The sequence below is a fragment of the Atractosteus spatula genome, chromosome 4 (assembly GCF_055471065.1).
Source record: "Atractosteus spatula isolate fAtrSpa1 chromosome 4, fAtrSpa1.hap1, whole genome shotgun sequence".
NCBI classification, from domain to species: domain Eukaryota; kingdom Metazoa; phylum Chordata; class Actinopteri; order Semionotiformes; family Lepisosteidae; genus Atractosteus; species Atractosteus spatula.
In genome coordinates, this window is record NC_142709.1 from 67,705,192 (window position 1) to 67,728,164 (window position 22,973).

The 22,973-nt window shown below is 37.7% G+C and overlaps 2 protein-coding genes across 8 annotated transcripts in view; both read left to right on the forward strand.

Annotated features, from left to right (window-relative positions):
* The window catches only part of rsrc1 (arginine/serine-rich coiled-coil 1), a 116,594-nt gene extending 109,071 nt beyond the window's left edge, over positions 1-7,523 (forward strand). For all 3 annotated transcript variants that reach the window (XM_088914718.1, XM_088914719.1, XM_088914720.1), the window contains 3 exons: positions 2,399-2,505; positions 3,659-3,793; positions 7,252-7,523. In XM_088914718.1, the coding sequence (XP_088770844.1) occupies positions 2,399-2,505; positions 3,659-3,793; positions 7,252-7,344 (335 nt within the window). In that variant the 3' untranslated portion in view covers positions 7,345-7,523. The remainder of the gene's footprint in view (positions 1-2,398; positions 2,506-3,658; positions 3,794-7,251) is intronic.
* Positions 7,524-9,559: 2,036 nt separating this feature from the next.
* Positions 9,560-21,360, forward strand: mlf1 (myeloid leukemia factor 1). 5 transcript variants are annotated; one of them, XM_088912832.1, is made up of 8 exons: positions 9,560-9,741; positions 12,563-12,719; positions 14,632-14,676; positions 17,733-17,819; positions 18,203-18,331; positions 18,762-18,921; positions 19,508-19,649; positions 20,038-21,360. In XM_088912832.1, the coding sequence occupies exons 1-8, from the start codon at positions 9,695-9,697 to the stop codon at positions 20,126-20,128; spliced, it is 858 nt and encodes a 285-aa protein (XP_088768958.1). In that variant the 5' UTR covers positions 9,560-9,694; the 3' UTR covers positions 20,129-21,360. The 5 variants fall into 5 exon arrangements, with proteins under 5 accessions (XP_088768958.1, XP_088768960.1, XP_088768957.1 ...); XM_088912834.1 differs by lacking the exon at positions 14,632-14,676 and adding an exon at positions 16,337-16,381 and having other exon boundaries at positions 19,508-19,662; XM_088912831.1 differs by lacking the exon at positions 14,632-14,676 and adding an exon at positions 16,337-16,381.
* Positions 21,361-22,973: the final 1,613 nt, after the last annotated feature.

A 22,973-nucleotide genomic window follows, 5' to 3' on the forward strand; every position in this document is an offset into this window, starting at 1 on the left:
CCAGATTTCTGTCTTTGGGTTACACCTGCTCTTTTTAACATGTAAGAGACCTGGTTACTTGTATGTCTAAATATCTGTCTGTCACATAGTGCAGCACGTTCTCATTATTTTTTATAAATAAAGAAAAATCTGTACTTCATTTGAGGTGTCTTTACTTGAACTTGAACTAATAACACAATCCAACTCTGCTGGCTTGTTAGAGATGTTACCTCTAGTGTAGACAAGGAGGGCTTAAATAATATGGTGGCAATTTATTTGGCTGGTAAATTAATTTTCAGGATAATGTGTCAATATTAAATATCAACTTTGACCTCTTTACTTAAAGCTTTGTAAGGAGCATTTGCTGTCCACAGAGTTAGTATTGATTTTCCTCCGTCTGTAGCTATCTGGGTCTCTCAAAGTCCATTATTTTTGATTTTCCTATGAAATACATATCCTTTCCACTGACATCTGACAAACAGCATATGGAAGTCATTTTATCTACCAATAATGTGTTTGTCAAAAAGTATGAGGCATTAATGGATTTCTCTTCCTAACCATCCACTTTTTGCCATGGACTTGTCATTGATATATCTCAATAGATTTCTTTTGAGATGTTTTTCCAGTAATTTCATGTTGCTTGTCATTAAGGATCTCTTTATGGTGGTTTATGTGCAATATTAATAGATGACTGATTGAAAGGTATCTCTGACTGTGGATGCATTAAGTTCTAGACAATGAGTTGAACTATGGCATGTGAAGGACAGCTTCACTTTCTTAAGAATATTGTATGAACACTTAATGTTAATCAAAAATTCTACATAATTCTTTTGATCATAACAAAAAATCTTTTTTTCTGATTTCGGAGGAGTACCTATTATACTAAAGAACATATGTTTTAGTTGTTGGTCAACTGTGAATTCTAGCTTATGCAATTTTTCATCTTTTTTTGTGTAAAAACTCATAAAAATTTATATTCAGCTGTGGAACAGAATAATAGAGAAATCACTGTATGTGGAAAATGTGCTTCTCTGCTAACCAAATGAAACCGGAACAAATATTCATTTATTCATTAAACATTCGCTATATGAAAATCTGTTCCGACAGTTGCTTGCAGGCAGTTAATAGATCAAATTAATTCTACTCATTAGCAGCAAATGAAATGTGTGGCGCTTCTCTATAGGACATTTAACAAGTTATGTTTGTCCATTTTTAGAATTGATATTCTTTTACAAAAAACAATAATCTTAAAATATGAGCTACTGGAAATCTTTACGTTACTCTTATACTTTAATACACTTATGAGAGACATGCTCTTATTATATACTGTATGTGATGTATTCTTTTTTAAAGATTATTGATGATGTGAGGATCAGGATTTTCATGATCGTTTGTAATTCCTCAACTGAGTTAAAGCCCAGAATTAAAGGTTGTATAGTATATGAGTGGGGCCCTGTACACATTCTTTCACTTAGGGCTGAACTCCATGGTCTCATTTCTCCACCACTGGTCCCCTGGGCTTGTTTTGTTTCTGACCATAGTGGAATCCCAATCATTCTGTATATCAACAAAACTTGTTAGGAGAGGAAAACAAAAACGTTCAAATCGTTTGACAAAAACGTTCAAACCTGTTGTGATATTCAGTCCAGCATACCACATGCATATCGCACAAAAGGCCCAGAGATTTTGGGGTCTTTGAGATTATACATACAGGTAAGCTGTTAGGTGCTGGAGACTCTAAACATCCATGTGCAAAGAATAGAAGAGAGGTCATTCTTTCAGTTGAGCCTTATGTATTTTTATACCCATATGTCATGATAAAGCAATAGTTCATGCAGAGGACTAACCTTCTGAGATGATAACATCTGTCCACGGTTTTTAAGTCTATTGTATGCTCTTGCTCTATGTTGTCTTTGTGGAGTACAGGAGAATGCCTGGAGTAAAACGTTGCCAAATGACCTGCTTTTAACTGCAGCTTGTCCACACTGCCCTCTAGTGGAAATTATGCGTCACAAATATTCATCCCACTCACCTTCATAGGCCATCAACTAATCTTTAACAGTATTTTTAGGATATTTTGTGTTTTACGTACTTACCCCATCACTGTTTTGTTCTTGCTTGTTTTTTGTACGCCTTGCAACACATTGTTGTACAAATATGTATCTCATATTGTCATATTCATATACTCATATTCTCAGCACCCTGACAAAATGTTGTTTTGTGCTGGAGACAAGTAGATTTGAAAAAAAACAACACAAGATTATTTAAAACCATAGCCATCACATGAGAAATATGTACTGTTGTTTCCTTCCTTAACATTCTACATCTGTCATAAATCAAATTCTGCCATATCAGTAGGATTGCTGAAGCATAAAGCATACCTGAAGTCAGGATTTTCTTTCTTTTATTTCCTTTTTAGAAGACACATCCCTGCCCGACCAGGTAAAAAGAATAAAAGCCATTGAAGCCATTGAGAGTGACTCTTTTGTTGCGCAGGCTTTCAAATCAAGCAGAGATGGTAAGAAGGTAAGGATTTTCCGTTTTTATTTTCTTCTGTTTCGTCTGTCTCCCGACAAAATGAATTTTTGGTTTGAATGTTTTCCAGATCACAATAGGTACAAAAAGACTGAAATGGCTCTAATGTTGCAATCCAAACACTTGAAAGAGTATGGAACTACTTTTACATTTTCAAGTCATCTTTAAAATTACAGATAATAGTTCTTATATCCTCCTTTTTTGTTCATTGTTCCATCGAGTTAAAACTGGAATGGAAACAAATGTAGAAGTGCTCTAGGTATACAATATATCCATTATTGGAATTACATGTCTCTGTAATAGGTTAATGTCTCATCCAGAGCCATTAAACAAGCTACTGATTGTGAAGTGACTTTAAGCTTTATTGAGTACTTTTTCTTCCAGGCTGAAATGCACATTTTAAGACCACAGTGTACAGTACGTACCAGGAAAACATTTTATGACTAAGCAGTTGGAACAAGCAGTTTCAGAGTAATTTTCTTACATTTAATATTAGATTTTCTTACACTAATATCACTATAGAAGAATGAGGTTTCATTAGTACCGCCTGAACTGCCTTTGTGAAATTGGAAATGCCATATGTTTACTGCATGGTTCAGTGTTTGATCAGGAAGTGAACTGGTCTATGCTTATACTGCCACCTCAAGGATAACAAACAGTATGATGTTGGATTAAACATTAAATTCATATTTTATGTTTTTATTGTCAAAAATAATATTGTGCTCTTTATCAAACTCTTTTAGAGTACAGTGTAATATGCCTTGGTGCAATTTAGAATATAATTTTTTTTAATTGATCTATAGCTATGTGAATTATACTATAATCAGAAATAGCAGGTAATGGCAGAATCAAGAGAATAAAGCAATACATTTATGGAAGGAAAAATATAGGATGGGCTCTGGTGACTCTTGGGGAAAAAAATGAAGAACTGGGAATGGGATTAACCCATTAACCAAGTTTATGATGCTCTAAAACAACATTAAAACCTGTAGAATAATGGAGTATGTTTTTAATCTAATACTATATTAATATCGTAGCACAGTATATTATGGTTTTATAATATATCTCACATATAGTACATTATTGTACAATATTAATATATTCATAATATAAAACACTGCTGTTTATTGCTGTTTTTGCATAGGTGGTTGAAACTGTAGAAACCAAGCAAGACCCCGAATCAGTGGACCTGCCCAGGCTGGAAAGTGAGCACCACGAAGTCAGCAGCATCCCTACATCAATCCGGTACCAGGAGAATGACTCCCTGGCTCATCCCAATGTGAGTAGATGCATCAGCTGGGTCTATATTAGGGTTAAATCCACACATTTAACCTATCAAACTGAAATGAGCAACATACACAGTATATAGCCGTTGAATTATTATTCAGACCCCTGATGAACTACACCTAAATGTCAATTTAGTGCATAAATCCAGATGTACATTAATATGTTTGGTACAGATAAATCACAAAGTAAAAACCTGTTTGCATTTCAATATTGTATGCATATAGAGAATATCTGGGAAAAAAAGTAATATTTAGTTTTAAATGCACAATGTCCCAATTTATTCTTTCCCTCTGTATTTTGTGAACCTCCTCTTTGATTTTGATGATGTTGAGGAGGCGTGTTCTGTACTTTTTATTGGTTTTCAAACTTCTCATGAGTTTACTACATATTTCACTACAGTTCTGTGCAGAAGCTTCGAGCTCTGTCAAGACATACAGTCCACAAACTGTATTTGTATCACAGGCTTGGGTAGAGTAGTGCTTAGGGAAAAGTGGAAAAGTGCTCATCTTTTACTGAACCCTCTCTATATACAGTACATATGGGTAGATAAACAACACTTTGGCACATTGTTTGCTTTTAAACGTCATCTAGTGTAAATAATTAGAGTATCAAAGTATCTAAATAATGTGTATATAAAGTATCTCTTGTCATCTGTAGAATGTTCTTGGATGAAATGCAATGGGCTATAAGAACACCTGACATTTTCAATAAATCCAAAGTCATACTAAGCAGAGTGGATGTGTTAATGTTGCAACATAGCTGCCTGAAAATGTACCAAACGATTCATCTCTCACTCATTTTAAATGTAGTTACCTGTGATCTATGTGAGCAATATATTAAGGGAGGGGGAGGAGAAGTTTGGATAATAATTAAATAATTTCACTCATGCACTGCAATTTTAAAAATGTTATGGTTTATTTTGTATTTTTATATGTTATATCCTGTTTATACGTAAAGCACATATACTGAATCTGTGCATGTGTGGCACGTTCTGGTAGCAAAACATGTGCTATGTTGTATTCATCATTTCAAATCTTTAAAGTATGCATATTGACAGTTTACATAATACAGTATGTGCAAGATTTCACCTTTTCCTGTAGAAAGTAAATAATATGCTTCAAGGTGTTTCTTTGAACCAAAAAATACATGTGTGAAATGTTGGAGAGCGTAAATTGAATATGTAAAACACAATTATTTTGGCCAAACTATTCATCTATGACTGAGTTCATTCTCAATAAGACTAATTTCTATAAAATGATAAAACATCTTCATATACAGACAAAACCATTTTAACATGAAACGTATATGTCAAATTTCAAAAGGCAAGTCACGTTCAATAATTGCTAACATGCATTTATTTCAAATGCTGTGTATAAGTATTTCAATATTAAAAGCATTTTTTTAAATATACCTGTGGTTCCTAGTCAGAGCTGTCTCCAGTAGCAGTTGGCAGCCACATGATACATTTTACAGCCACTTGACTTATCCAGTGAGAGGTTTAGCACATACAAAAGAGGTAGTACAGAAAGGGTGCAATTGAATTTCTTGATGCATTTTAATTCATTATATACAATATCACTACCAGACTGTTAGTACAAGGTGGAGGTTTTGAGCTGGAGGTGTTTTAAGTCTGCCCTTTAAAATTAGTGTAATCAGTGTTTGATTCTGACAAGAACACTCTGCCATGTGCCTTCAAATTCTTTTACAGCTCTGTGATTTGAGTATACTGATCTTCCCAATTCCAAGAGCTCAATGCAAGAGCTCCCCAATGAAAATTTCAAATCTGAGAGCTTAAACTCATGGACAGGCAATAGAAACCTCAGGGAAGTTTCCCACAAGTTTATTGTGATCCAGAAAAACGGTTGTAAGATCCCTGCTGAGTGTATCATTGCTATAAAGGACAATTTAGAAAAGTGATTTAAACTTGGCCTGCTTATGTATGGGATGTGGGAGGGAAGCAGAACGCCCAGTGGGGGCTTTTGTGGTGAGAACGCATGCAAGCTCCACACAGACAAATGCCTGAGGCCAGACTTGAACCATGGGCCCTGGAGCTACGAGGCAGCAACACTAACCACTGAGCCGCTGTGCTCACTTAAAGCTATTGCCTTTGAGTCTGAATGGCATTGCCTCTTGGGAGCTGTGTAATCCTAAACCCTGTATACTGTACTTCTATCAGCTGGAGTGCAATTGCTGCCTTTTGAAATGTAGCAATCACTCCCATAGCTTTCATGTAGTCCTGTACAAATGCATCTATGTTTGGTTCTAAACGAACAGCTGTCGATGATGCAGGACATGAACCAGCTGTTATCCATTGCGCTGCTTTAAACCATGTGCACAGTTCACTGCTAATAAATGAATGCAACATGTCATCAATTTTTCGGGTTGTGTTTAAGTTGTTAAATTGCAAGGGAAAGTTCACAGATTGTGATTTTGTTGTGGAATTGCCTATTTAATGTCAGCAGGTGTCAGCCACAGTTCAGATTTCTAGTACACAGATGCCTACAGCAGATATTAATGCCTACAGCTAAAGCCGGGCTTGGCAGCTTCTCTGTGGCTGGAGTGTAGCAGTGTCTGTGCTGGAGGATACACAGAAAAGGCATTGAGGGAAGGATGCAGTGTTGCAAAGGTGCCATTTCCACCTGAATGGATGAGAGAATGTACTGAGAGAAGAGGTCAGAGATCGGAGAGATCACTTTATTAGCCATATACAATTTCTTGCATTAGGAATTTGTCTCTTTGCATACCCCAGCTTGCTCTCCATGAGAGACACAGGCACACAGATGGGGGGAGAGAGAAGCTTGGGGTCAGAGCGCAGGGTCAGCCATTTATACGGCGCCCCTGGAGCAGCTGGGGTTAAGGGCCTTGCTCAGGGGCCCAACAGAGTAGGATTCCTCTGCCGGCCGCGGGATTTGAACCGGCAACCTTCCAGCCACAGGCACAGACCCTTAGCCACAGTGCCTCCGAACCCCCCCTTCCATCTTAACAAATGTTCTGAATGGTTTGTCCGTGGTTCGAGTGTTATTTAAAAAGTGTCCACTATTGCTAGGAACTGTCCCGGCCTCAGAAAACTCAGTGTAGGTTTCATGCAGTGGAGAACCACTATCCAACAGGTCTTTTCAGTCACCTTTACATCCTCCATGTGTAAAAAGTGGCCAGCTGTATAGCTTGGGAGGGACTAGGTGTGGTCATTTTCATCTCACGTAATCTCTGATCCACTTAGTTGAACTGGTCGCCTACTTCAGTGGTTCAGATGAAACTGCATCACGTGTTGAGGAGTTCAGAATGGAAGGGGTGACCCATAAAATGTGCTGGATTGTGGCTCTCCGGGAAAAGTATTGGCCACTGCAGGTCTACCAAGCTGAAGTCTGTCACACTGAGACTGGCACAGTGCTGGAGCGGGCTTTAGCAGGGGTGTTAACTTGAGCTCTTCTCTTTCTCCCCCTCCTGCAGCTGTTCATTGACAAGGCGGAAGCAGAGGAGATGTGGCTCTACAGACTGATGACCCTTCGCCAGGAGAGGCTGATGGGCAGCCCTGTGCCCTGAACCCTTGATGATACCATGTTATTGAAACCTGACAATATTTCCGTGTGCTCTTGAAGTGCAACAGCATTCATTTTCAAGATCCTGGATGCGTTTTCTTAAATTATGTGTATTTTTCTTTTGTATAAGTTCATTTCTGACCTTGTAATTTAGAAATAAAAAAATAACACAGAAGGTACCTTTCTCAGATTTTCTTGTGGTGTTTGTAATTATTTTGAAATTACTGAATAAAACTCATTATTGCAAATTGAAATTTAATTTAAATTACACCCGCAGATCCAAACCCAGGGAATCTAGTTTTTCCAAAACTAAGGTTTTTGTTTTTATGTGCAACTTATTAAGCACCAGACTGTCACTCAGATCCAGAGTGGATTACATTTGTTGAAAATCAAAACTAATATTGATGTTTGTTGTCTGCACATCATTTCAAGCTTGACTTTTTTTTTGCCATTTATTAATTTCCTTGTCTAGCTTCACTGAACTGGAGTTTGTATTTAAAATGTAAGGTTGTGCAATCTTAATTTACCTATGATGCCAGAATTTTCTAGCGTTCTAATACCATATAGGAAAGGATGTGCCAGTCCAGGACTTCATGACCCAAACCTCTGCTGGATTTTGTCTCAAATTAGCATCCTTTACTTGAACCCCTAATGCAAGTTATATGCATTACACATTTAACACGCAGCATTTGTCATTGTTTAAGTTCCAGACTTGAAGTAACTTGAAAACAGTTTTGGAGCATAAAATGATTAAAAAGATCTAATTAGTCATATCATTAATTCCATTTAGGGTTCATTTAAGCCACTGACAGGCCAGCTGGATTGGAAGCTAGCAGACCGTGGGAAACCCTGGAGCATAGCCCTCTGTTGATCAGTTTCTTCTTCACTGCTGAATCAAAATCCCTTTGAAAGTGGATTATAGTCTCGTGATTTCTTACCGGCTCTTCGTCTATTAACAGTTGTGGCCTTAATATTGACATTTCTTACAGCTTAGACATTTGCAATACACGTATTTTAAAAAATTGGTGCATTCTGAGCAAATTAAGAGGTGCCACAGGTGTCCTGAGAGGTGTTCGTGTTCGGAAGGGGCAGTTTCTCATAATTCACTCTTTAAACACACTGCTGACACAGAAACAGCTGTAAGAAATGGTTGAAAGGAAAGTAGAAATCAGAAAGAAGAGATGGAATTTATTTTCTTAGTAAGCATTCCAAACAAATAGGAGTGAAGACCAGCAGCAACGTCAAACTGCAGCTCACAACTGGCAGCCCACTGAAGCTCAGCAGGTGTGAGCCTGGTCAGTACCTGGAGGGGAGAAACGTAAGGTTGCTGCTGGAAGAGGTGTTAGTGGAGCCAGTAGGAGGTGCTCACACTGTGGTCTGTCTGAGTCCTAATGACCCAGTCACTATACTCTAAAAAGGCAACATAAAACTGAGGTCCTGACTCTCAGTGGTCATTAAAAATCCCTGTGCATTTCCTGAAAGGAGGAGGGGTGTTAACTCTAGTGTCCTGGCCTTTAGCAGTCATGGCCTCCTAATAATCTTCATCTCTGACCTGGCTTCATCACTCTGTTTTCCTCCCCACTGATAGCTGGTGTGTGGTGAGCATACTGGGGCCCTTTTTCTGACATTTTGGAGCCTCCAGAGAATTCCAGGTTCTAGCTGTAAGTGGTGGACTGGAATGTAGTGTTCTTCCCAGTTGAGCAAAAGTTCTATAGTCTATGGATCAACTTTTTTAAATCCAGTACTCCTGATGGAATAACACTATACCTGTACCTTGTGCAGGAATCAAATACTTATAGTTATGTTAATATTTGCCCACATTCCTTTTTTTAACGCACCAAAGTCAGAGAAATTTAGATTGCACCTCAAGTGCGTGTTAATTTTTTGCAAAGTTGTTGCAAAGACTTAATTCTTCTCAGTAAATGTCGCAAATTTTGCATTTTGCTTACGGTAAAGGTTTGTGATTTGAAGCAAAATGTAGTTGTGTACATACAGGACCTTTACTCAATCAAAAACAAATCACACTTAACGTCTGGCGGGAGAAAATGCTTGATTTCTAGATTTTGCTATAAGCCTGCGCTGCTATAGCAACGGTCCACAACATTGCCCTTCTATTAAGAGAGCTGCGCGTTTGCAGCGCTCTAGTAAATTCTGAGAATAACTGGCCAATCAGAGGGCCGGAGAGCAGTCACGTGTCTGCGGTTGGTAGCCGGTTCTCTGATATACTGGAGGCTGGTGCACTCGTCGACCTGAAACAGCGGATAAGTTTGGCACGCAGGAGGTTCGGGTCGCTAATTTAGGTTTAGGTCAGGTCAGTCGTCCGTGTCTTGTGTCTTCGACAGCCGGGATCGGAAATGTTCAACAGCACTCTCAGGGAATTTGAGGAAGATCCCTTCTTTGCGTAAGCGACTTTCAGGCTAATGCGACTTTTCTTTTTAAAGAGATGTCATTCTGTAACGTGTATTTAGGTCTAGTGAGTTATAGAGTACATCAATTAAAAAGTATGTTAAAGGTAATTTTGAGATAAGTATTGTGACTGCAAAATAATTCTACTCTACTGGCAATGCATAGTTTAAATGCTTATTACATTTTTGTTGTTAAGGACGAAAAAGCGCAGACTGAAGCAAGACAAGTGCATGCATGCTTGTTGAATTATTGTCTTCGTTTAATGCGAGTTTTTATGTTTGTTTCTGAAGTACGCCCATCTGTCGTTTTTGTCTTCAATAAAATAAAACCAGCGCTCCATGCACAAGGTGTCCGGGAGCGCTGGATTTGCGCTCTACGTGTGAGGGAGCAAACAGAACAAGTTAAACATTATTGCAGTCGGGCTTCACACGCCGGATTCTTGCAGTATTTTTGGCGTAACTATGCAACATGTTAGGCAAGGCCTTTCAGTGACTTGGGAGGGACATGGTACCCCGGGTTTCATCTGAAATAAGATTGCTGATCCCTGCACACGTCCCTCGGAGGGTTTGTGTGGGTTTCACGTTCTCTCGAATGGACTTTTTTAAAAAAAATAAAACTAGCTGATATTATTTTTATAAGCGCCCACGTGGCTTTGAACTCATGACAGATTTGTTTAGCGAGTAGTAATGGAATAGTCTGCATAATTTCTAGCAGAACACTTGCCGTTTTAAAGAATTCCAGTGCCCATGCTCAACCATTGAAGAATCCTCATCAGCTTCAGGTTTTCCACAGTGCACACTCCGCAGTTGCTGTTAAAGGTTGTTTGATTTCAGTTTTTACATCGAAAATGCATGCAATTATGTATGCCGAAAAGACGCAAGTTGGAAGGAGCACAACTTTTATAAGGGGATTTTTTTAGGAGATTTTGCCAATGTAGTTTGTTTTAAATCGATATCAGACTTTTGTTTTGACGTGCATTATTTCAGATTAAATTTGACATTTATGCGCAACAGCAATTCTAGATCAATGCCTACAAACACACAGGTTTTGAAATTCAACATGTTTTTTTTTAGTGGCTCATTAACGTTTTGCCACACTTGTGGGTATTACAGTCAGCCAACACGAATATTGTACAGTACAGTATATCCATTCACCTGTCCATTTTTAATTATTGCTTTATCCTTAGATGGTCAAGGCAAACCTCCCTGGTAGGTGCAGGACTTTAGACGGGACTGTACCATGAACAGGACTCCAGGCCACCACAGAGCACACAGAGGCCAAATAGAACTAGAAAACCCACATGAACTAGAAGACAGCATGTAGACTTCACACGGACGATCCAGATGTGAACCTAGAACTCTTGATTCACTGCCCCATAATATATCCGTTGTATAATAATATATTACTCCATCTTTTCTTGTGTATGAGATCATGGCATAGTCTTTACGTGTTAACAAATTGCCCTAAATAAGCACAATCCGGTTACTAGTATTGTGTCACACCTCCTCTCTTGAGCAGTTCAATGTAGGATAATACTCTTGTTGAAATCACTCCTTGGGGGAGGGGTGGTCAAGAGATGTGTTTTCACAGCTCAGAATCTGGTTGTCTCTACTGGCTAACAACTGCTGCTAGATTATTAACTTTTGTACTAAATATTGAATACAATGGCTAAAGCCGTGGCACTAGCTGTAGAGTTTTATTATTGTTTTGAAATAAAATGCATACAAAGTCTTGAGATCTCATATAATCTTACTTTCTTGATAAACTGCTTCCAAAATGACATGGAGGGATTGCGTCTGAAAGACAGTGACTCTAGTGAGGTGCTTTGTGATGTGAATTTATTTTTGTCCAACTGTCTTAGATATACAGTAAAGAGTAACAAAACAACATGACTGTTTAACTACCGGTGGTATGTATGGTACTTCATTAAAGAATGCCATGTGATTCTTCAAACCCGCTGCTTGAGTCCCTGTTTATTTATTGATTTCTATACTTAGAACATACTTGGATTCCTGTGTTTCTCATGACAATTTATTAACCTTGTGATGTTGCTTTTTAATCAGTAAGCACTGTCTGAGATGTTTATTAACAAGTACACTACTTGTGATTTTTCTTGCCAAACCCTTTTGTTGTGTTACTGTCTTACTGTATACATAATCACAGTTCTGGAATTTCGCTTTGTGTATTGAAGCTGATTTGTACACTTGATAACAGCATAATAACAATGTGCTCCAGTTTTATTTCTTTCAAAGTGTTATTTCCCTGCATCAGCCATGCCTTCAGCAGTAATGCCTTCAGCAGAAGCTTTTATATATTCACCTATTTGATCAATGATTTTTGGAAATGTTTGCAAAATCAGTCTGAAAAATAGGCTTACACGTTTTTATACTTATACCTCGACTACAATGAAAGAATCATGCTTAAAACGGCCTTGTCTTTCTTAAGTGTTCTAGTGAAAGCTGTTAATACAGATTTCAGTAACAGATACTACTAAACATGTAACTAGTGCATAAGTGTTGTGTTATTTATGCACTCATACTTGTTAGATTCTACACGTTCTCATGAATTGGGAGTTACTTTCACTGGCTCAGTACTGAACGTTTTTCAGACTTGAGGCCACAGGACAAGAAGCTGACTTCCATGCAGTTTCCCAGTCTGCCCAGTTAATTATCTGTACTTAATATCTAATGTAAATGAGTGCCGTGTAGGAGAGTATAGTAGTAATCACACTTTAGTGCGGCCCTGAAGGGTATTAATTTTTTAATTTAATCATAAATGCAGATGTAGACATTACCGTTTTTCTTTTGCCCCTATAGCGATCCATTCCGAGCACACAATGAACATGTGCGTCAGATGATGAGAAGCTTCTCCGAGCCCTTCGGCAGAGACCCTTTCCTGTGTATCGCTGATGGGACAACCGGAGATCAGAGGGGCAACTTGAACGCCAGCATGGCATTAAGAGAGGGGCACAGGGTAAGAGCTTCAGTAGCAGCTCAAGTTGTACACACTACGACAGTGCCTCATTCAGCACGCTCCACATTTCCTCAAATCCTTTGTCACGTTGTAGGGATTCTGTATATAAAATCAAATACTTACAAGTGCTACACCCTCCTCATAGATGCTCTGAGAGGACCGTAACAGCTACTGTCAGATGTGTGCAGAACCTCTTACTGACTGATGTGTTACCCAAAATAAGGTGAAATGTGAAAGTCTGAGACGTGTTTTTTGTTCTCAAAATGTGGCTGTTTTTTATAGGTCGAGTGGGGAGTTGTGTCAACATGCGCTGGCTGCAAAGGAAGAAGTAAATGTTAATTTCACCCCGTAAAAACAGGAGAAACGCAACGTTTCGGCTGTCCTGCCTTCTTCTCACACCTGACACACCAAGAAGGCTCAACAGCCAAAATGTTGTTTCTCCCTTCGATTTTTTCAGTGTGGAATTAAACATGTTCCTATTTTTATAGAGACTGATTCACATGACACTTGACACCTGTGCCTTCATAAACTCCTTATCAAATGTGTCAGGGAGAAATCTGAGAACTCTGGCCACTAGTAATCTCAAAACGTCCTTTTTGGCGTTACTCAGTAATTCATGACACCTGAGCCAGCTCACATCCCTGGATAATGGTATTGGGTTATATCAATGCATTCTGTTCTCAGTCACAATCTTAATAACATGAATGATGACATTAAAAGTCTTCTTTATTTTTTTTTTAGCAAATTAATACCCTAGTAGTAGTGTAATTTTTAAAAAATAAAATGCTTTTGAGAAGACAGAAAACATTTCATCTTCCTATTTCTGCACATTACAATGTAGCAGTTAAAGAGAGTTCCAAGACATGCCTATTATGATAAATGTTGATAGTTGCTCTTTACAAATGCTGCCTTGTCCATGTTTGAAATGTCAGGCATAATTCTCCTCTGTAAAAAGTGTTAATAAAAGTGTATTTGATCTGCCATAGACAGAAAAGTACACATAGGATACAAAAGTATAGTTATTTCAGTATTTTCTTGACTCATTGCCTTCTCTTTACTGTGAAATGTCTAATGCTTGCACTTTCTCTCTTTTTAAAAGAATGTTACATGAAGCAGAGTTCTTGGGTCACACAAAAAGAAAATAGGACAAGGAGAGTAATTGCTGTACCCTGTAACCTAATAGTAGCAGTGGTTTATAGGCCTTATTGAACACAAAAGTCTGTCATCTAGGGGTCAGAGAAGGTTGCTGCTCAACACCCAGCTCGTCTAAGATCAGAGTTATCTTTAGCTGGATGTATTTATAGAAGCCGAGAGCTGCATTGTTCTGCTGACAGTATTCTTATTAAAATGTTTCTTCCAATTGTTCTTCCATTTTGTTTTCTTCTGTTTAACTAATTTATGTTTCCTCATGAATACATACTGTTTTCTTGGCAGTGCTGATTCTCATAGTGAGGAGGACAATATTACAGGCAAAAAAGTATTGGTGAACATTGAACAGTCACAAACTGTGCAGCCTGCAGCTTCCTAGGTTGCTGGAAAGGAATTTAATGTTCAAAGAGTGACTTTTATCTATTTACCAATACCCTGCCTTCTTTTCAAAGAAGGACAGAAAATGGGTCTTACATGCTGTAAGCCTAAAGAAGAGCAAGGCTTGTGTCTGAGAGACAAACTCAACTTTGATTCTATGAAGGTTTCATTCTTGTGTTGCCTGAAGACACCTTCCAGCAAAGGGTCTTATGATAACCAGCTGGCAGTGTTTTAAAAAGCCCAGAAGTGCTAAACATAGGTTTTGCATTCTCCTCAACTATCAAGTACTAATCTGCCTCCTCTCTGTGTAGTGTATATTTATCCCCAGTAATTGCTTTCATCAAATGCCAGTCTGTTCATAGACCCATGACCTTTTTTTTCGCAGAAGCAAGCCGAGATGCTACAATCAGAAGACATCAAATGTTTCACAGTAAAGAACAGGAAAATGTGTTCTACAAAAATATTGGGGTCTATTAAGTGATTGTTATGTTTTTTCTGTCTTTTATTTTTGTATTTTTTCTTTATTGAAATCGTAAACATGTTTTGGAATTACATAGAATTTGGCACATTCACCTTATAAATTTGTTCTTGGACAGTACACAGTGGAAGGTGTCATTAGTAGTATAGCTTTGTTTCCTTTATATAATTGTTCTGCTCTTCACAATTCAGAAATACAATATTAAACATATTCAATTATAAACACTCAAATTAGGAAACGAGCTGAATCATCTGGTATAGTACATCTTCATTCACAAGGTCCTTTCGGTGGTCTTCCATTCCGAGGTCATGAGGGCCTCAGAGCGTGTGTCTGTCCCTCTTTCAGATCCACTCACTTGTTTGACATCTTTCACTGAGAGCACAAGGGTAGAAGATGTTTCATTACCATCCATCTTGCAATGTGCCAGGAAGACACAAAATTTGAATTGGAGTAAAGCAAAAAAAATGCAGCTTTTAAAGAAATCACTTCGTCTACCATAATTGCCCTACGTATGCTTTGATACTTGAGCTGAAGTGCCAGCTCCAAATAAAAATCAGAAGCATGAGTGATTTTTTTTTGTTTAAAAATATGCCATAGCAGTTAACAAAAAACAGGAGAAAAAAGGCACAAAAAAAAACACGTTCTGTTTAATTCCCACCAGGGAATCACAGCTTTGTTCTTTTTGAGAGTTCGGTGTTAGGAGAACTGTGTGCTCCAAGTTTTTGGCATAGCAAGCCAATCAAAAACTTGATATTGATATGATATTTAGTTACCATAGCAAAAGGAGCCGAAGGCTTGGAGCACTTAAAATAATGTGTTAAAGATCATGCCATTGATGCATTGGATTTTGCACTTTTAACCCCATCTAAAAATATGGCATGAACAGAAATATAAATTGCCTCATGGGCTTTATTAGTCCATAGACACTTCCATAAGAGTTGATAGTTTTACTTTAGTATGACCTTTTCAAAACTGCTGACACTGTAGCTTGGAGTGGCCTATCCTATTGGATCTCGAAATCATTCCTGGAACATGGATATATTTCACGGCTAAATCCTACAATAATCCTCAGTACTGGATACAAATTAATGATGAGAGGGTATTATTTGTTACGGCCCAGTAATTGACTCTTATGTCGTTATCTAAATGGAGTTAAGCTGGATCATATGTCTTGGTTCCTTACTACCTGTAGATTACAGATGCTCAGGTTGGCTGTGCTTTCCATAAATACTCGGTTGTAAAGCATATCTTTCATAATTTCATCCAAAAATGGGATTTACTAGACATTGTTTGACTTTAAAAAACAAAAGCCATACAGGGTATGGAAGTTAAAAGTGGTATTGTATTGTACTGTCTACTACTGCTTGTAAAAAGTATTTTTTAACAATACGCCCAATCTTTTTTTTCAGTATTTTAGATTGCACAATACCCGCCTACACTTGTAATTTACTGCAGTAAAAATTAAATAGAATTAAAATGTATTGAAATGGTACAATATTGACGTTTTAAATAAATCACTTCCCTTTTAAAAAAGCATGAAAGAATGGAAAATGTGAAATTTTAGAACAGCAAAATAGAATCTACAAGTAATTGCTTATGCCTTATTTCTTAGGGTATGAGCCAGTCTCTTATGCCTTTTGGCAGCTTCAGTAGTACGGTCAGTATTGCTGCATGCACCACTGCATGGTGGAAATGTAAAGCATGCCTTGAAGCATACTACTGACCTGAAGCATGTTTGTTTTTCAGTGCAATCCCCTGTGATCTCCATAGCTGAACTATGTATAACAACCCTTTAGGTGGCACATATTTTATTATTGCTTGAGTGATTTTAGCAACTGACAGTGATATTCAGTCTTAATTCTCCTGCATGTTGATGTGAAGAAAGCGTTATGTGTGTGTTAATGTATTGTCACTGTGATAATATTGTCTACAATGAATATGACTATTTTTATACCATACTGTACATCTAATGGTATCTACTTTTAAATCTAATAGTGTTCTTTCAGGTCTGCTTTCTTCCTGTATACAGTTTAATTTTATTAGAGTATAAAGTGTGTTTTCAGTGTTTATTTGATAAAAACATGCCTACTTTTAAAATGCCATTAGGTGTCACTGAGTATTCATTACATCCTATTTAAGCAATACATTAATTGTCCTCTGATAGGAAGGACATTTATATCATATATTAACCATATGGTAGCTGTACACTCTTTTAGCAAACATTTCAGTAGCTGTGATATTAAGTGAAGAGCAGCTAGCTTGTTTTGGAAGTAGCAGAGTTTTTAACTGGGAGGAGAAGTGGTCAAAGATGAGGTTAAAAGGGGTGTTGCATGACAAAAAATAAAACACGGAAAAAGTAAAGTAAAATAGAAAAACATTAAGTATAAAGCAGTAAGTAAAATTAGAATGAGAGTCAATGGGAAGTCCCCATGAAGACTGGATCACAAACGTGTATATAGTATATATGTGTACAATACGTATATAAGCAAACAAGTCTACAGTATGCGTCTTTGTGTGCATGCATATCTTTCATCTAGTGGGCCTGCACTGCAATCTGGATTCACTCTCAAGTATAAAGTGATTGATGCTGTAGAATTTGCCCCCACTGGACATGTATCTGAGATGCCACAGCTGGACACATTCTGGCAGATTTGCAACACTGGCAGTGACCCATGTGGAAATGCTGTGGGATGTCGTTCAGGGCTGTGGCTTACTGCTGTTTGACTGGAAGCTCTCCCACTGCAGTTTCTGCTGGCATTCTGACTGCCCACTGCTGTTAATACTGACTCTGCACTGTAAGAATACAGTTATTGTTGTTTAATGGTTGCTATGCTTATTTTAAAGGGGTGGGCACTTTAAGAATAAGAATTTAACATAGAATAACTTATAAGACAGGAGCATTATAATCCCATTAAAGTTAGGGTCCTTAAAAACTGTACCCCCCTTAGAAGAGTGTTTTTATAGCTCATTGTGACATGTCAATGTATTATGAATGACACTTTTGACAGGCTTCAGATGCAAGGAATCCTTTCAGCATGATGGACAGTATGATGTCAAGCATGAGGAACAGGGTGGTGGAAATGCATAGGAATTTTGTAAGTGTTGTTCTAAAGCTGTTCTTATGGCTTATTTACTAACATTATTCCTCCTTATATAATGCTGTAGTATACTATTTGTACTTTTTTATCTATTTTAGTGTCTCATTTGCATTTCTCTTAAATTGTAATGATTAATACTCGTGTGTTTTGTGCTCCAAAAATACAAATAGAGTTCTAAGTAAACAGTTTGGTCTGCATTTTGAGAAGAGCTCATTTAAAAAAAAATGGTGTACATAGTCTGCTAGTTTTCATTCAGTTAAGGTATGTATTATATGTGCACAGAACATGCAAATAACTCGTCTAATTTGAAAGATTTCTCCATTTTGTGATCAGAGGTGAGCTGTTTGATTCTGACTGTGTTTTTATGATTCTTGTGGCAGGAGAACCTGTCTAATGACTCCAATGTGCACTCATTCAGTTCCTCCTCAGTCATGACTTATTCCAAAGTAGGGGATGAGCCAGCCAAGGTCTTCCAGGCCACCAACCAAACTCGCCGAGCTCCAGGTGGGGTAGGTACCGCGGCGGTGCCCAGTTTGTTCACTTCAACCATTTGATAACATTCACCATTAGATAGCCACTTATATATGTACTGAGCATCATACAAAACCTGCAACACATTCACAGAGTTCTCAGGAAAATCTTTTTTGTTATAACATGTTTGTGACACACCTCACAGGTAAATTAATTATGCGGATAAAAATTTGTCATGATTGCGACACATTTGAAATTTGCCTTGAAATTTCTACTGTGAAAGCCACAGGCTAGTAGTGTGTGGGACCACTGCTAGAAGCAACACAAGTTGTAGTGCGATGCGTGCTTAGCACCAGCTTTCAGATGCTGTGCTGTGTGATTCGGTCCCATCGTTCTGGTAGAGCCTGGACAAGCTCGTGCCTCTTACCAGTTCTCTGAGCTGTTTAGGTTTAATCTGTTTTTATTCAGATTAAAGAGACACGACAGTCACTGAAGGATTCTGAGAGTGGGTTGGAGAAGATGGCCATTGGACATCACATCCGCGATCGAGCACATGTCATTGAACAGAAACAAAACAGGAAAACAGGAGAACGGGAAATGAATCAGGACTTCCTCAACTTAGATGAAAGTAAGTTTCCATTTTGCTGTTCTCTTCCGTTTCTGCAGTCAAGTTCTCATTGGCTTGTGGGTGTAAACTCTTTATTAGATAAAGATGTCATTAATATTAGTAATATTTCCTTGCGTATGTACACTTTCCATCTCAGAGTGAAGTGTTTTACATGCACCCATGTGGTTTCCCACTGAAGTGTGGCCCCACTACACAACAGATCGTGTGGAGAAGCGAGAAGTTGATTAGCCCGTTAAGTTAAGGGGGAGCTATGTGCAAGCTCAGTGGAATTCAGCCACACCTCTTTTTGCAGACAGCCATGGGTTCTTCAATAACTAACCACCAGGGCCTTCCATAGCACACTAGGCCGTGTCACCCAGATTGAGCCATTGGTTTGATCATTCTGACCAGCGCCACCTGCTGGTCACCTAACTTGAAGTCCTGTTGTGACGTCGGTGTAAAACATACAAATTCACAAATCTCTATTTAATGATTTATAAATGTTATCATAGAGCAGCTAAAGTTGTCCCTCTTTTTCCCTAAAGGGGCAGGGCAAAAACAGTGGAATTCTGAGTTATTCCTGATCTTTGTCCTTCACTTTCATCAGGTGAAGCCCAGTCATTTGATGACGAATGGCAGAGGGAAGTCTCCAAATTCAAGCCATCTGTTCCTCTGTCTCGCCTGGAAGCCCCTAAACAGAGAACCGTTCACCGTGCAGCAATAGCCAGCAAAGCTGATGATGGGAGAAGGTAGTTAACACAGGTGTCTGAAAATTCTGAAAAAGAAAGGTTCTTCTTCTTATTGTTATATAACAGGAGTTCCCAGCTCCAGACCTTAGGATCCAGATTCCAGCAAGTTGACTTTTGTCATTTTACATCCTTAACAGCTGAATGCTGTGGAGAAGGAGCAAATTGGTTCAAAACTTTATTTGGATCAATTTTACAAATCTCCCAAGCAAACAGCTGTAAAGAAGGCAAAGCAAATTGCTAGGTTCTGCATCCCAAGGCCAAATAGAGCATAGAGTGATCTGTAAGGAAAAAGCATGTACAGTGTAGAGAGAATGTAAACGGTCATCAGGTGACCTCTCACGGTGTAATATTACTGAATATTAACACGATTAAAAAATATTTCCTTCAGAGAGAAGCATCGCCCGAAGGTTCCTGCAGAAGTGAAGAATGCTCGCCTTGAAGATTTAAACATCAAAGGATCTCGAGTGATAAAACACTGAACAATAAAACATTTTCAGTCACCAACACCATCTTTGTCTCTCAGACCAATAAGTCTTTCTTTGTTTTATCTGGTTAGTCTTGTTTCTTAATGACATAGGAAGTGGTCAGACATTTCTTTTTACTACATTCAGTTGAAGGTTGGAAGAGTCCTTTTAAACTGAGTCATGCAGCAAAGCACTTTATTTCCTAGAATACTAAAACCAGCAGTAAAATGTAACATCAGTCATGATGAAAGTCTATACATGTGCACACCTTTAATAGTTGGGTCAGTTTCATTCAATATATTGCAGCAAATTAAATTATATATTTTTATTTAAGAAAATCCAGACTTTACGTTCAGACTCTAAATGATCATGAAAATCAAGGTTTTAAGTCTACGTTTTATAATCTAATAAATATGCCTGAAATAATGTACAGTATAAGGCTTTTAAAATATAGCTACATGTATTCATACACTGTTGTGGAAAAAAATAGTGTGTCATTTTGTCATTACATTTTAAAGGAAGGTAAATACATGAATATGTTTTAAGACATTATCATGGCTGATTTCTGAATCAGTATGTGGAGCTAATGTTGAAAATGGCCTGTTCTTTGTATTATTCTTATTTGCTGTAAGCTATTTCTATTTTATTACATGTATTTCCATTTATATTTTCCCCATTGCTATATGTTGCTCTGTCTCTTTTTTTGGTGATAAAATTGTATTATCAACTACAAATTGTATTAGCAACTAATGTAAAATAGTGAGATAAAGAGAGCAAGTAATGATATTAAAGTAGATCTACCAGTTGGTACTTTGAGATCTGGAGAGGAACACATCTTTCCTTCAAGTGCTGTGACCTCTCTTATTAAGTTTTGCTTCAGTGTATTTTGCCCAAAGATAACACTGACAAGAACAATCTGCTGCTGTTGATTAATTCATTATAATTACAATTATAATAAAATTTTGCCTCTAATCATTTCTAAATAATTGTTGAAGTATATAAAACATGTCCTAGTTTATTGGATAATCAGTTTAGCAATTGTTTGCTCTAAAGAAAGACCCACCGAGAACCAAGCGGAAGTAAAGCACATACTGTACACTAGGGATATGCACATACACAGCTGTGCAACTTTTAATGTGTTCCTAATGTAAAGTACATTTGTTTTTGTGCTTAACCTCCCATTCGGTTTTATGTTTGTTTACAAGGTTTTGTTTCATCGATGGTAAATAAAGTTATTGTTGCTAAAACCCAGTTTTCATCATAAATGTTGGAACACCTGAAAATCTTTGACTTTACTGAATTAGTCGTGTTGCCTCTTCTTTTACTGTGATTTGATTTATCATCATCATTTTCAGCTTTTGCTGATTCACTGTTGGCTGAAACCCTCTGAACGATTCTTAACAAATGTCTCTATTTGACGATTGAGCTGCAAGCAATTTGATTCCATCTTCCTATTCTCCCACTGATTATAATCCAGTTCACTGCAGCAGGGTTAGTGATGACTGTTACTGTGAATGTGCCAGTGCCATTTGACAACGCTGCCAGCTGTATGGGTTTTGTCCAGCTGGGTTAATCATATGAGCTCTCAGTTATGTGAGTGTCAGCATCTTTTATACCGGACCGAGCTTTCTCTATTTGAAGAGCAATGGAGAAAGTATGACGGAGCTTGCAGGTCTTGAAAGTCTTCACCTGCTTTGAAGTGGCCCTTTTCAATTATTATAGTATTAAACCACAGCAATCACATTAGTGAAAACATTCAAATGTATTTATCCATTTTTAAACAGTTTTTTAATTTTCCAATAAAAAGAAAAACACAAGGGTTCACAAAATGTTCATAAAAAGGGGTCTGTTTTTTAAAGAGGAAATGTGTCACCATGGTGTCAAACTCTTCACACTGGCAAATTGTAACTTAACTGCTTTGTTCCATAAGGGAAATTTTGAGAAAGTAAATGCGACCAAGTATAATCTAAGGCTATCCACACAAGAGACCTTCTCAATCTGAGAACAGGTGGCTCAGAGGCACATTCACATTTTAGATGACACCTTACCAAATACCAATACCCCAGTGTCACTCATTCTGAGGTGCAGTATCATGAAAATAATTCAAATGTCCTGTTGTTTACATAACTTTTCTTGTAGCCCTCAAGTAATTTAAAAAAAATCTGTTCAAAAGGATTCATTTATGTCTGAGAGAAGGCACTGACTTGGGACAAATTCAGACTGGATCAGATTACAGTACATTCTGCATGGTTTAATATTACCTATCAAATGGACATACTCAATATATGATTCCCATCTTCTGGAGATAGAAAAGGTTAAATACAATTAAAATTCTGATCTTGAATAATGCATTATATAATATTAATATGCTGTTTTTTTCCGACTGGACCCTTAATTTCTAGTGCTATTTGCTGCCAGTAACTTGTTCTGGTTTTTAAGCTCTCTACTATGTAGAGCAGTAGGTCTGAGAATTACTGCTCTACATGCATTTAACTTGACTCGTAACTTGAGTCATTGTGTTATGATTAATAATTTTTTCAAAGGGGGAATTTATTTATGGAGACATCCCCACCATTAGAGGGTGCTATTGTTATTATTTTTCGTTAAACGCCCTAGTTTACAAGGAAAGAGTCGTTTGTCTCTTCTTCCTTTCCTGTCATTGACCGCTTAGAAACCCGGATGTTATCTTAAATTAGGATCCGGCGCACTACTGCCACCCCCTCCCACCTTATCTGCACAGGCTTGGTTCGTGTGATATAACCGCATTCAAATTACGAAAGAATGGTGTTCGTAGGTTAAATCAATTCAATTCAAGACGCTTTATTGGCATGTCCGATGAGTACAATCAGAGTTGCCAAAG